The 13,973-nt window shown below is 44.6% G+C and overlaps 1 protein-coding gene across 8 annotated transcripts in view; it reads right to left on the reverse strand.

Moving 5' to 3' along the window:
• The window catches only part of DGKD (diacylglycerol kinase delta), a 57,963-nt gene that overhangs the window by 8,209 nt on the left and 35,781 nt on the right, over window positions 1–13,973 (reverse strand). For all 8 annotated transcript variants that reach the window (XM_017726004.1, XM_008644384.2, XM_017725983.1 and 5 more), the window contains 15 exons: window positions 12,906–13,014; window positions 12,027–12,166; window positions 11,235–11,319; window positions 10,579–10,673; window positions 10,409–10,490; window positions 9,982–10,255; window positions 7,959–8,120; window positions 7,107–7,235; window positions 6,069–6,165; window positions 5,668–5,778; window positions 4,833–4,929; window positions 3,968–4,075; window positions 3,754–3,867; window positions 3,227–3,361; window positions 634–785 (listed from right to left, as the gene is read on the reverse strand). In XM_017726004.1, coding sequence (XP_017581493.1) covers window positions 634–785; window positions 3,227–3,361; window positions 3,754–3,867; window positions 3,968–4,075; window positions 4,833–4,929; window positions 5,668–5,778; window positions 6,069–6,165; window positions 7,107–7,235; window positions 7,959–8,120; window positions 9,982–10,255; window positions 10,409–10,490; window positions 10,579–10,673; window positions 11,235–11,319; window positions 12,027–12,166; window positions 12,906–13,014 — 1,890 coding nt within the window. The remainder of the gene's footprint in view (window positions 1–633; window positions 786–3,226; window positions 3,362–3,753; window positions 3,868–3,967; window positions 4,076–4,832; window positions 4,930–5,667; window positions 5,779–6,068; window positions 6,166–7,106; window positions 7,236–7,958; window positions 8,121–9,981; window positions 10,256–10,408; window positions 10,491–10,578; window positions 10,674–11,234; window positions 11,320–12,026; window positions 12,167–12,905; window positions 13,015–13,973) is intronic.

The following is a 13,973-nucleotide window of genomic DNA, read 5'->3' on the forward strand; positions in this document are numbered from 1 at the left end:
AGGGGCACACCCTCTGGCAAGGCAGGCCAGTCCTCCTGCCACACTGAGCGTGCACAGGCAAGGAAACGCAGCTCTCACAGACACAGCATGTTCAATTCTGCACACAGACTGGGATCAGTTTGAAATACAACCCAGACATTTTAGTATGACCAGAGTGATGTGAAAGGCAGCTGCACTTATAGCAGCCTTCTCTAATGACTCTGGGAATTTTCTCTCAGAAGCCTGACTAAAGGATGAGCAGGTAAGCACACATTCTGGGCTTTGTACAAAAATTTCTGCTGGGCATCAGGGTTACAAGAACCCAGGTTGTCATCTGATCTCCCTGAGAGGCCTTTCTTTCTTTTCTGAAAAAATTAATTTATATTCAAAGGTAACAGGTTCTTTCAGAATTAAAGGATCCATGTTTGCCCATGAAAGTCACATTTTTTTGTTCAGAATGGCCTAAGAAAGTTTTATTGAGCTTCAGTCCTCGTTCAGCTGGGACACTGAACAATGAATGATGCTACTCCCAGTGACATGGACCAGTAATGCAGCAGGTAAGACTGAACAAGAACATCTCCAGAAACAGGAAGCAGGACAAGAACTTCAGGCCCTAAAGGAGGCTCTATTCATCAAAAGCAAGTTGAGTCACACCTGTGGATCAGAGCACCTGCAGCTTGACCAAACTGGATGATCTGGGTGGATTCTTCTTCAGACATGATCTCTGGTTGCAGAGAGAAAGAGGAGGGTCGTGACAACTCACACTTCTGTTTGTCCTCCCAAGACTTCAGGGTGCTCTCAAATGCCTAAAAACACAGCAAGCAAACTATAAAGTCCCTTGTAAAGCTCCTATAAAAACCCAGTGACTGTGCCTATGCCTGTAAAACATGTAGATCTGGTACAGGCACTTTTCACTGCAGGGCCCAGTAGTTAAGTTGCTTATAACTTTGCTAACTAGCTGGCTGGGATGGAGTTTTCCAGGTCACATGCTTGCCTTGGCTGAATTTTTGCTTAAGCACAGTTTTAGTCAAAATTACTGGGCCAATTCTGAGGACCAGACTAGCAAAATCCAACAATTCCCTACTGGTAGCAGCCTTTTATTTGAGCAGCTGTATCACCTTCCCACTTCAGTATTTCTGTGACACTTCAGAGCTTGAAATGAAAAATGTTCAAGGCTCCTTCTTATCTGGAAGTAAACTGGGCTTCCCTAGGAACTGGTGGGCTAAGCAGCTGCACACTCAGAGCTAGGACCTGTCCCATCTGCAACCTTACTGATATTCCTGTGGGCAGCAGCTAATGGTGCGGGAAGAAGACAACAGATCCCATGTAGAAAAATCAATATTGTATATGGTGAGAATGAAAACTATGGAGCCCTGTGGTAAAGCATTCCCTTCCCCTACTGCCCCTCATACTGGAAAACCAGGCTCTGTCAGCATAGTGCAAGCTACCTGCTGATCTCACTCTTGCCGATGACTCTTCAGTGGTCCAGATGAGGCCAAATAAGGGAATTTGAGTTTTTCCATCTTCAGTTTAGGAAACTATATATCCCAAATCACATTTAAAAAATGTTACCAAAGGTACATGGTCACATGCATGAAGGGAGGACCCCCCTTCATCAGCTGAATAGGACAGGTTTGCTCTGTGAAAGCAGGGGCATGCAATGACCATCAAAAGGACAGCAGGAAAAACAAGAATAAGTTGAGACAAAGTTGAGTGTGCAACTGAAAAATTGGAACTTCTTCCTCAGTGGCAATTCCATGACTGCAAAACCAAGTTGGCAGGCAATTAGGAATGGGCTGGCACAATCAGAGCTATGGCTTCTGATGGTCCAACACATAGCACACTCACAAAGGGACTGCTGTGTCCTCTCTATCTCTTGTGCTTCCCATCGCCTTTCCCACCATGCCCATACGTAGGTTGCCTCTCCTTTTCTCCCTCCCTTTACCTTTACAGCAGCAATCCTGATCTCTCATGCTGTCTGTGCTATCTCCTTCAAGCACTCTCCCTCCAAGTGTCAGTGTGATGCTGCAGAAGCTCTCTTAACCTTCACAAAAGATGGTGTGCACTATTCCTGTCTCCTCTCCACAACATTCACATCATAGCTGATAAGACTCTCTTCAAGCTCAAATAAGGATAGATTCAGACTAGATACAAGGCAGGACTTTATACTATGAGGGGGATGAAACACTGGCACAGGTTGCCCAGAGAAGTGGTGGATGCCCCATCTCTGGCAACATTTAGACCACAGGCTGGATGGGGCTTTAAGCAACCTGGTGTAGTGGAAGGTGTCCAGCCCCAAGACACGGGGTTCAACTAGATGACCTTTGAAGTCCCTTCCAACCCAAACCATTCTGTGGTTTTATCATCAACACCCACTGCTCTCCCAGCTAAGAGGTCTCCAGTGCCCTGTCCTACCATGACAGGGGTTTGTATGCCCACCTTTGCTTTCTTTTCATACTATCATCTTTGTAACTCCCTGCCAGGCAATGTGCCTCAGGCCTGTACCAGGCTGCTTTCCCTTTTTCCCTTTGTTGTACTCCTTCCTCTTGTGATTCAGCAGGTGAGTCCTTTGCAGAGGACTTTGATTTGCTCTGGAAGCTAGGTAAAGGGGTGTTACCCTGGAAAGTATGAAGAGCTGCTATCAACTGAACTGTTTATGCACGGACAGTTACAGAGTTAGGCGGAACCATAAAGCCTGTCTGTGCCACAGCAAGGTCTTTATCCTTTCCTTTGTCTTACCACTGCTCAATCATACAGCAAAAGAGCAAAAAGGCTTCCTTATTTGCTGGTACTCATCAGATGTATTTGAAAATTATCAGATGAGACCAACACACACTTCTGAACAAGGCATAAGACGCTGCTTTACATGGTCAATGAGGTATAAGCCACATACTGAACAACAATGAGAAATTAAAACATTGACCGTCTGAATTTAGACAATCCACAGCACTTGGCGAGGCAGGCATCCTGTGGGAAAAACAGCATGCAAGCATGTTAAGAAACACTGTCACAAGACACCTAGAAAAGGAAGTAAAATAAGCTTGCATAGAGAATCTTATTTATGCCCTTTCCCAAGTGGTGAATGAAAGTTTAACCACATTCTTTCCCAAAAGGTTTATGGTGTGTAACAAAACATGCTTCCTGCATTCACAAAGATAATATTCACACGTGGCCCTTGCCACGCTCTCCAGAAATACGTGACATCAAAACACATGGGTACTGCACAGGGCATTCAAGATGCTCTTACCCTGTCTCGGGTGAGGGTCTGTGCCCTGTTCTTATGAACAATCCAAATGTAACCTGGAGGCTGGATCCAGGCTTCTCCATCCACTTGTACGGGAACTCCCTCTTCTCCAAGGATTGCTATCTTTACTGTCCGGCACTGCAAGGAGTGACTGGGTAAGAAAAGCTCTAAAATGTTGATTTTCCAAAAGCATAAGCCAATTTCTGTCTTTCCAAAGCCCCTCCCCACATGCTGTAGCTTTGGTGCTACTTGAGGGAAACATGTCTGAGCAGCAGGGCACACCTCACCCGTAAGCAGTGGGGAACACCTGCTGTGTCTTTGGACTAATCTGTATTTGAGTTGTTGGTCTAACTCCTACTACAGTGAATGCTAGCAAACAATTCCATACTCAAATGTCTCTTGAGCATGCCCATTTCCAGCCCTGGTGGATGCTCTTTCCATGGACCAGAGAGAGCAGAAAGAAGAGCCTTACAAAGTCACCAGCTGGAGAGGGGGGCAGGTGGGAAGAGCTCACAAAAAGCAGCTGATACCTGTGCAATCCGGTGATGCTGTAGGTTTATCACACGTGACACTGCCATCTGCATGCTACCAAACACGGCCACCACCTCCAAAATCTTGTCATCGAAGGAAGGGGCTGTAAACGTCTGCCACATACAAGGGAGAGAGAATTCAGCTGAGGCACAGCTCTGTTGGAGAGCAACATTAAGTAGAAACATTTTTTGGATGGCCTTAGAGAATACTCACATCATCTTCCTTGGTTCCCCCCCAGAAATTGGTGCCTCCTGCATAGCTGGGAATGTTGAGTACAGCAATCCCCTGGAGACTGGGCAGAGGGATTGGCCTCCCATCGCACTGCACAGAAACGAAGGCAATACTACTCTCAGCCCAGCAAGAGAGAGACCCTCCTGCCAGAGCACATGCTCTGTGAACAGAAACAGCCTGCACCATCTTAGTAATACATTAATTCAGGTTTTGTCCTGTTCATTCTTGGCCTAGAAGAGTAGAAGTTATCCACTCAAGCCTCATGAGCCACACATCTTCTGGCAAACACAGATTTTAGAGAGATACCGTTGCTTCTGTTTCTCTAACAGGAACAGGGCACACCTCAGAGCCTTGGCAAAGCCTCTTGATTTATTCCTCAAGAAAGGGGAATAAAACTCCTGAAACATCCATATGATGAGAGTCTCCTCCTGCAAGTTACCTGTTTATGCTGTACATGACCTATACAAAAATATTTCTTTTCCAGCTGGATGCACGTTATAGCACTGTTAAATTCAGAGCTTTCCACTGCACCCACCATCTAAAGTGATGTGTTCATGTGAGATACCACATGTAATATAACAATCTTATCCATGCTGAACACTGTGTTGCGAACAGCAAATACTTTCCAGCAGGAAGACACTTCTTCCCTCATGGGCTGAGAATACAAGTTATGCTCCAGAACCAAGAAAAGCCACTTTTAGTTAGCTCAGGGTGACATATAGCAAATACACTGTTTCAGGCAGGCAAATGGCACCAAGTCAAATCACCATGCCAAAGTCACAGTGCCTGAAGGAGATGGAATTAGGCATCCCAGTCTTAGGAACAGAAGAGCATGCTAATCCCTCACCTCCAGCAAGACCTTCTGCTCCAGGTTTCTATATGTTCTGTGCAGCAGCTCCTTGGTCCCCAATACTCCATACCACATCATGTTCTTAGTACGACTTCTAAGGGAGCAAATAAAAAGAGAAAAAGTCAGCACAGCCATTTACCCTTTCACTAAGAAGAAATAAAAACTTCACACCGAAATGGTACCTGCTACATCCTAAAACACAAAGGTGCTTTGCTTCAAAAAGGGTGAAACACTCCAAGTGGTCACTGTTTGTGCTGGGAAACTACTTCCCTTTAAATAAATGTCAGGTAGGAATAGAGCATGAGTAACAGACACTACCAGAAACATACACAGCCTGCCCTGGCACAGAACTTGTCCATCTCATACACCAGGACATCAACAGTGCTTGGTTGTATTAGCTCATATACAGCAAATGTAGCCAATCCCAGGCTACACAAAGCATCCTGTAGTTGCTCAGGTATTCAAAAGGCCAAACCTGTGGTTTGTACTGAGTCAGGATCAACCAGCCTCTGTGGCATTTAGAATTGAGATGTGCTTCTCTCATAGCTAAATAGCAAGCCCAGAAGAAAAATCTGTGAGTGAGATGACATAAATAGAACCAATGTGCTAAATCTGCACCAGTGTAGCTACTTAAATACCTTACAGTAAAATGAATCAGTAATAAATCAGTAACTAATCGCTTCCACCATGATTTCAAGCCTTGAAGAAGCATTATGGAGACAATACACCTATTCAGCACATTGTACACAACCAGCTTCAAAACCACACAGAAACACCAAGTGGTTCAGTCGCTTCTGGCATCAATCCAAAGGTCAGTCAAAACCAAACCCACCTGCATTTCTCTGGGTGCTCATCACGTTTGTTGTTGAAGTCCAAAGAAATCTTTGCATCCAGTCCAATTCCAAAGTAATTATTCATGACACACTTCTCTGTGTAATATTCACTGCCAAACAGAAAAACAAAACTTCCATTTGTACCATTTGGTGCGTATCTCACACAGAATCAGAATCATTTAGGCTCGAAAAGACCACCAAGCCCAACCGTGTCAGATGTGTCACTGCATGTGCAACTCCATAAACTGATCCTTAATCCCTGGAGCCCAGCATATGGATCCATTTACGTAACTCCAGGCTGCTGCAGTCCATTAGTTTGGTCTATAAACTAATGCCCCTCTCTGCTGAGGTCTGTTTGCAAACGCCCACTCCCTTCCTTAAAGCTCCAGAGCATACTCACAGATTTTCAGGCTCAGAGTTAAAGGGATCAGCATGGATCAACAATCGGCTGATGACAGAGCTCCCAGGCAAAGAACCTGACATGCCAGCACGGATATCTGTAGGAAAATTGACCATGGAGAAGAGCATGACAAATAATAAGCAGAAAACAGGTAACTTCAATCCCAAAGACGAGATAACAAGAGTTGATACATTCTTCCCTGTCATTCATGAAGAAAGCAAATAGCACTAGTGCTTTCTTTCACTCCAGAGGTTAGGTCTTTTGACAAGGAGAAGGGTTTCTGGGGCTGCCAGCAGGGTTTCTGACTGACAGTGAACTGCCTAAGGCCAGCAGCACAGTTGTACAGAAACACAGAAAAGGGAAATAGGAGTGTACTCTCTGCAGCAGCTTTTTTGTTCCAGGGCGAGACACACAATATCCCTGCTACAGTGAATAGAGAAAAAGGAGTAGGAGTAAAGCTATGATCCAAGTTATTCAAGAATTACTGTCTCCTGCCTCTTAAATTATTAACTGGTGACCCACAAATAGTAGGTTTGTCAGAGAGAAAGGAAATTACCTGCTTCCAGAAGGAGCAACTTGAACAAATTATTTGGGGGAAGAGATGGAAAGATACTGCCACAGTGATGGGGAGAAGTTGCTGTGCATCATGTGGGAGGTGGGATTCTGCTGGGTCTGTGCACTTCCAGTCACTTCAGCCTTCACATAAAGGGACTGCTGCTCCCAAACCTATGGCTGTCACTCTTCAGAAACCTTCCTCAACAGCATCGTCTCCCCCTTCTCATGGTTATTTTGAGATCAGTATGTCCTTGCAACTGGCATCTAAATTCTGCCACTTCACAGCATTAATAAAAATCTGTGTCTAAGTCTTAGCTACAAACTGGAAACTACTACAGTTCCAAGCCTCCGCTTGCAGCTACCCACAAAGGGATTTCTCTCACGGTCGACCCTGCACAAAAGGGCATCTGGCAGGACAATTTCGTGTTTTCACCCATGCTCCAGTTGGCTGCCTCGGTGGGAAGTGCTGGGTGTTACACTTACTTGGGTAGAGGATTTTTGTGTTCAGCATAGGCAAGTTGTCCCGGTTTCCTGTCTGGGGAGGAAGGGATGCAGAGCTGCCCAATGACAAACTTCCTTTGTTTACTAGTCTTTCACAAGGAGACTTGGAGGCTGTAAAACACAACACAAACTTGGTTATTGACAAACATAGTGCTGTGATTCAGACCAGCACAGCCCAAGCAGAAAGACTGGGTTAGGAATCACTCAACAGCAAAACACTTGAGCCCCCAGAAAACAAAGAATTGACAGAATCAGTCATTAAGAGACAGAGATGTCACATATGTGCTGCTGGAAAACCTCAGAGATTGGAAGTATCAAAATGCCACATGAAAAATATTAGAAATGGAGATGAGAAAAAGCTGGTGCCAGCAGCACAACAGACAGGGTATTTGGCCCCAAATCAATACTCAGGAAGTTCCACATGTATCTGGAGTGATCAGGGATCTCTAACAAATTACTCACATAACATATTTACTAAAGCAAACTGGCTGCTGTTCTCTGTCATCTGCAAAGGATGACATGAAAAATGCTCAAGACTGTACTTGTCCAAGCACTGAAAGCCAAGAGAACCCAGATTACTGGTTAAGGTGCAAGAAAATTTCTGAATCCTAGGCTTCATATGCTAAGATCATGGAAGCCATGAGAATGTAGCAAAAAGTGGGGTGTACAGCACAGGCTAGAACACAGAAACGTGCAAGGCCTGAAGAGCAATCATGCAAAAATTTGAGAAGAACAGAACACAGAGGGTAATACACATAACACCTTCCTTTTTTACAGCTAACAGAAATGTAATCCACAGGCAAGACCTGCATGGTGGCAGCCCCAGAGCAGTACCTTTCCTCTGGCTCCTCCCCTTGGACACTCCAAAGCTGCTGCTGTGTGATGACTGCATGGAAATCTTATCCTCGTTCCTCAGCTCCTTGCCCTCCTCAGAGGCTGAGAGACTAAGGAGGAAGCCCTCTTGCTCCTGCGTCTGGGCATTCTGCTCATCTACAGCTGTATGGAGAGATAAAGCAGGTGAGTGCCTCACAGCTCTTCTGGCAAGGAATACCTCCCACTCATGTAAATAACAACAGGATGGGACTCTAAATGTCCTGATTCCTTAAAGGAAAGAACAGGAATAACACAAAGCTTTCTTTTATCATTTGTCTCAGCTCTGCTCTGAAGAGATTTTGGAACCAGCCTGGCTCAGCCTCCTTGTTTACTTTGCTGAGCTCTTTAGCAGTGAGGCTCTAAACAGAAGTGTCCATTTTTAATGCCACAGGTTCTCAGGCATCCTGAGATGTATACTGTGCTAGAGGTGATCGGCTTCCATTTATTTGCATTTAGATGTTGCCAGGAATTCTAACCAGATGAACATGAAATGATTAACGAATTTCCTGTTTGTTTGAGCTGTAGTGGTGCAATAACATAAGCCACTTGAAAAGGGAACTTAGACACATATAATCAAGAAGGAAGAAAATAGCAGCTGGTAAAAACCAATACAAACAGAGGAAAGAATCAGATTGCACACTTTAGAAGAAGAAAAACAGTTTGGAAAAGTTGAACAAATACATCTGAAATGTAACTGGAGTTTGCTTGAGAGCTGGTAAAATTTAAATGTTAGCATGCTGCCTAAAGAAATCAAAACTGCCTTTGAATGCCATCAACAGGTCTTTTCCTCCCCAGCAGCCCCTGCCAGGGACACAGCTCTGAATGCCCTCAGCTGCTCTACCAGCTGACTACCTGCATAGCTCATCCCCTTCTTTCAGTCTCTTCCTCTCCCTTGTGTGCTAACCCTGTAGTTCATCAGAACTGCCCACGAGGCAATCCAACCCACTTGCACAGCAGAAACAGAACACTTCTGGCTGGGTTAAGCAAATTTCTTGGGCGCCAAAAGAACTCCACAAACATCAAACTGGCCTAAGGTAAGCAGCAGCAAAGTGAGGGAGCAGTGAGGTCAAGGCCTCCTACTTCATCAGAAGCAGGCTGTTTGCTGAACTTCCACTACTCACCTTCAGCAAAGGTTGTACACAATGCTGCAGTGCTGGAAATCCAAGCAATATTGCAATGATTCATAACTCACTATGAGTGAACAACTGTGAGTTGTTCATAGTGCACACCTGGGTGTGCATGAAGTTACATCTGCAGCTTCAATGCTTTTATCTCCAGTAACAATCTGTTAAGTACTTCCTTTGGTCTCAGTTAACCCCCAAGTTTATTACTAACACCTGGAGACTGACGCCTTTCAAAGGAAAGGGAACTTGCAGCATTGGGGGGCGTGTGCCTGGAGAGAGACAAGGGTCAAGATGTGGAGAAGAGGGTCACCTGCCTAAGAAGTTAATGTCAGAACAGAACTGACTTGCACCAAGGTGCAGTGTTTTAAGTTCTTTCCACGGACAAAGCTCATTTAAGAAGTTCCTGTCCTTTCCTGCAGTTGTACCACAGCAATGTTTTGCTGGGCTCTGCTATAAAGAGATTGAAACAATTCAAGTTAAAATACTTAAAATCCTTTCTTCCCAAGTATTTTCAGATCTGTTTTACAGTAAGGCCACACAAAGAGCTGCACTGACACAACTGTGGTATGGGTGGGGACAGACAGGAAATGCAAAGTAACAGTGTGGGAGGGTAGGAACTTCCTAAAGCAGCCCGCTGGGAGAGAACACACCTTGAACTTCAGACTCATTTACCAAGCAATGTTTCCAAAAGGTGGGCTTGGCAGAGGTGACACTGAAACTAAATGGCCAGGCTTACTGAGTAGCTTATCTAGCTCAGGAAAGCTGCTTTCAAGAAGGAAGCCTGCTGCCCCCAGAACAAAGGAAATTTTTACTTTCTAAGAGGCTGTAGGAAGCGACAAGCAGGACTCCTGACAGGTTACCTTTCTCTGCATGCTCTATTATCTGGCGAATGGCTTTTTTCAAGCTGTTAGCTCTGAGCATGAGCTGCTCTCGGGGACGGAATATCTGGGGCCTTGCAGTGCATGCCGAGCCCACCGAGCGCTCGCTCGAAGAGTCACCAGCACTGCCCGACCCATCCCCGTCCTCCGTCTCCTCTGCAATGGTGGGAGGAGGGTTGGACAGAGAGGAAGATGCTTGAGATTCATCATTCAGTGTCTTCAGCAATGAGTCCAGCTTCTCCTTCAGGACAGAGCACTACATGAAGAAGAACAACATTTGAGTAAAACTAACAGTTGCCTGGGTAGCTCATTCTTTAGTACTTACTGAACTGCTGCTATCCTAGTTCTATGAGAACAGAGCATTTTTACATTGCAGAAGTAGAAACCCAAACATTTTTTCAAATTTTACCTTCCTGGCCATGACCTCTGATTCCTCTGAGCTTTCTGTTCCCTTCTCAGAGGCTTTCCCCTTCACTGTCTCACAAAGCACCCTAGACAAAGGAGGAAAACAAAATCACACAAGGATTGTCGCAGGATTTTCACAGTGCAACTTAGAGCAGTTTTCCTCTAAGTACTCACTTGGCTGAGGAGATCACCACTGAGTGTTGGTCAGAAGTCAAAATTTTGGACAAATGAGCAGCCACAGAATCTTCATAGCAGAGAATCTTCTGCACCTGTTGACAGTCAGAAAGAAGCCACTAGGGTGCTGCTTCCCAACATAACAACATATGCTGTGAAATCCTGGCTCCTCGGGGAGTACCTATCACTCTACAGATTCTTTTTGCCCTGAGAAAGTTCCACAGACCAGGCTCTGTTACTCACTGAAGATCTGAACGTGATGAAGAAACTAATTCTGAACGTACAAATCATCAGCAATGCAGTTCTTAGAGTCTCTGATCAACTGCAAATCTAAAAGCCCTTGGTTGTTTTGTGACTGCTATGCAGCTTGCCACTATTTCAACAACTTGATGTCATGAAGCAAATAAAAGGCAGTACTTTCCTTTCCGTCCCGTTCCAAAGTATCTTCTCCTCATCCCTCACTATGGTTTGTTGACTCTTGTAACCCAACCTCCATCCTTCTCCATAATACTTCATTGACTTAAAGCCCCAGATCTTTGCAGCTCTGGCTACACCCATGCTCAGGTCTGCTCCACTGGAGCTCAACCACTGCCTCCTATCTGGTGTGCTCCAAGGCTGATGCTCCAGACCCCTGCCCTCTGCATCCTGCAAGGTACCTCTGAATCCTCACTGAAATCTTCAGTGACTGTGCAAGTGGAGGCCTGGCGAGGGAATTTGGTTTCATACACCATGATGCTCCACCTGTTGAAAATCACACTTGTCACTACAATGCAGATGGTTTCCTCTGTTATCCAAATGTAACAGCTTAGAACCTCAAAGCAGAACAAACTTTGGGGAGCCATCACTGATATAAAGAAGCCACAGAGTGGCAATGGAAGTACAGAGGGGCTGAACTGGGGGAGAAGGAAGGGTGACACTATGAACAAGCATTCTACAGCACAGGGAACATCTCTTTTCCCTCTCCACAAAAATTCCATGGGCATTACTTGATTCAATGTAAGAGATGCCAAGATGCAACTCTAAAGACATGAAACAGTTTTAAATGTACAAAGATACACAGGATCTATCAATACTAAGGGTAGACATCCACTTCTGCATTTGGCTTCCATTTCTAAGCCAAGCTCAAGATAAATTGATTCAGATTTACCAACAAGAAATTGCTTAAAAAAAAAAATCATAACTTTAAGGCTGACAAATTCAATTAATGAGGACTCTGGGACAGAAGAGAGAACACTCTTGTTTCACTTGTTACTGTTCTGCAGCAGCAACATGGAAAGCCAGACCACTTTCTGTTGCTAGAGGGTGACAGTAGATTATCAATGACAAAAGGTTATCTGGCATTAGTAAGAGGTCCAGAAGCTTGGCAGAGTCAGGACTGCCCCGTGCTCCTGAAAGGATATTTGCACACAACTTTCAAAGAGCAGACGATGTTAGTGATGGTTACTCACCTATCCAGCATTTTGGTACTGGCCCTCTCCAGCTTCTCCAGGATCTGAGGGAGCTGGGTATCATCATCACAAGCAGAACCCCAGCCTAAAACACGGGCAAGGTCGTTCCCTGTTCCCAAGGGCAGCACTCCCAGCTGGCACTGCATTAGAGAAAAGGAAAATAAAAGTGATAGTCAAATGGGAAAACACAAGCCGGGAACAGCCATGAGTAACATGACTGATTCCTTTACACACCAGTCACTGAGAAACAGTTAATCCCAGGGTGGGGACAAAGTAACTGGATGGGGAAAACAGCCAGAAAGCATACAAATAAGGAAAAATTTCCTCTACTTTTTGGTTGCGATTTGAGAGAGGAGCATTTAACAGCTACCATCTCAAGGAGCACCTCGTTATAGTAAACCTCCTAGAGGTTTGTATCTAGCCATCAGGTGGTGTCATTGTGTTTCTGTAAAATCAGCAGAGACAGCTCCCAGGCAAAACACTCTATGATACCTCTACCCCAGTGAGGTTTCTGCCTATCCCTAAGACTCAGATACTACACTACGACAATTAAAGGGAACAGAGCACAACCCATGTGCAACTCCCAAGTTTTCTAACCACAGCCCTTTCAGAGCATGTCTCTGCTGGCGATAGAGCAGGAATACTCAGAGCTACTCCAAAAGCTGGATCTTGTGGAGGAACACTGGAGACAGGAATAAAGAATTAATCCATTACTGGATTCATTTCTTGCAGAAAACTAGTGCAAGAGCACTGCTACGGTAAGCTTTCAGCAGCTTCAGTCCTGGGGCAAACGACATCTGCATGACCAAGGAAAGTTCTCTTCAGCCCATGCTGTTGTTACTACATTCCCTCATCCAACCAAGCTCTTGGGGCAGGTACCTGCTTGTGAAGGTTGAGGCTATCAATTTCAGAGAGAACCCAGCCAACACTTCCGTCCCCACCACAAACTAGAATCCGGAAAGTGTCAAATTTCTGGAATAAGCGTAAACTACAGAGAAAAGAAAAAAAAACAAAGCAAGGGGGAAAAACAATCAGCTGTTACAGAAAGAAATGATAATTCCTATCTAGGTAATAAACATGGCAGCTTTGCTTAAAGTAGGCTCTGATTTCACAATGAATGTGGGTCACTGCCAGGTTACAGATGAATTTAAATGGTTATAATTAAGGGATTATAAATACAGCTAAGCAATTTACAATAGCTATTCACTACAGAAGTATCTCCCAAGACATACTCATCTACTAAAGCAGAGCACTTTTGTCTGTAGAGAACAGGAAACAAGCATGTGATAGCTGATTATCCATTGAATTAACTCCTTGCAGCCTTGCTGTGTCCAGCCTAACACTAGTTATTTGTCACTGTTCTAAGTGCTCTGATGTCACTGCCTTTGCACTCATGGCCACACCAATTAAAGCAAAGCTTCAACAGGGGGCTTTTCATGCAGCCAATCAGCCAGGAGACAACTGCAAGAGGACATAAAGCAACACAGGCTTTGGTCCTTCTGGGAAAGCAACATAAATCACTGTTCTGGTGCCTTGTCTGTTCCACAGGCTAGCAAACAGCTCACTAGTGTCAATTTCTCCATTCGCCCTTTCCAGAATAACAAAAAACAACCTCTCCTGTTTGAAACCGTGCTTCCTACTGAACATTTTTGAGATCTACTACCTGTTTTTATTTTGGGTTTGTATGTGTGTTTTTTACTATTGTTACCTAAATAGGATTTGCTGTAGTACACGAAAATCCTTATTTTATCAAGCACTGCTGACACACAAAAGATGACTACCAGAAATGACAACATCCTATGGTACACATCTGACTAATATCAGCTGAAAATATTCAAATTATCAAGAAGCAGCTTTTCTCTGTACCATCACTCCCTTTTTAAGTGAATATATAAGAGCAGCTGTTTTAGAAGTGTGCACCACAGCTCAAGAAGGTAATTGATTCCC

The sequence above is a fragment of the Corvus brachyrhynchos genome, unplaced genomic scaffold, assembly GCF_000691975.1.
Source record: "Corvus brachyrhynchos isolate BGI_N302 unplaced genomic scaffold, ASM69197v1 scaffold450, whole genome shotgun sequence".
Lineage (NCBI taxonomy): Eukaryota > Metazoa > Chordata > Aves > Passeriformes > Corvidae > Corvus > Corvus brachyrhynchos.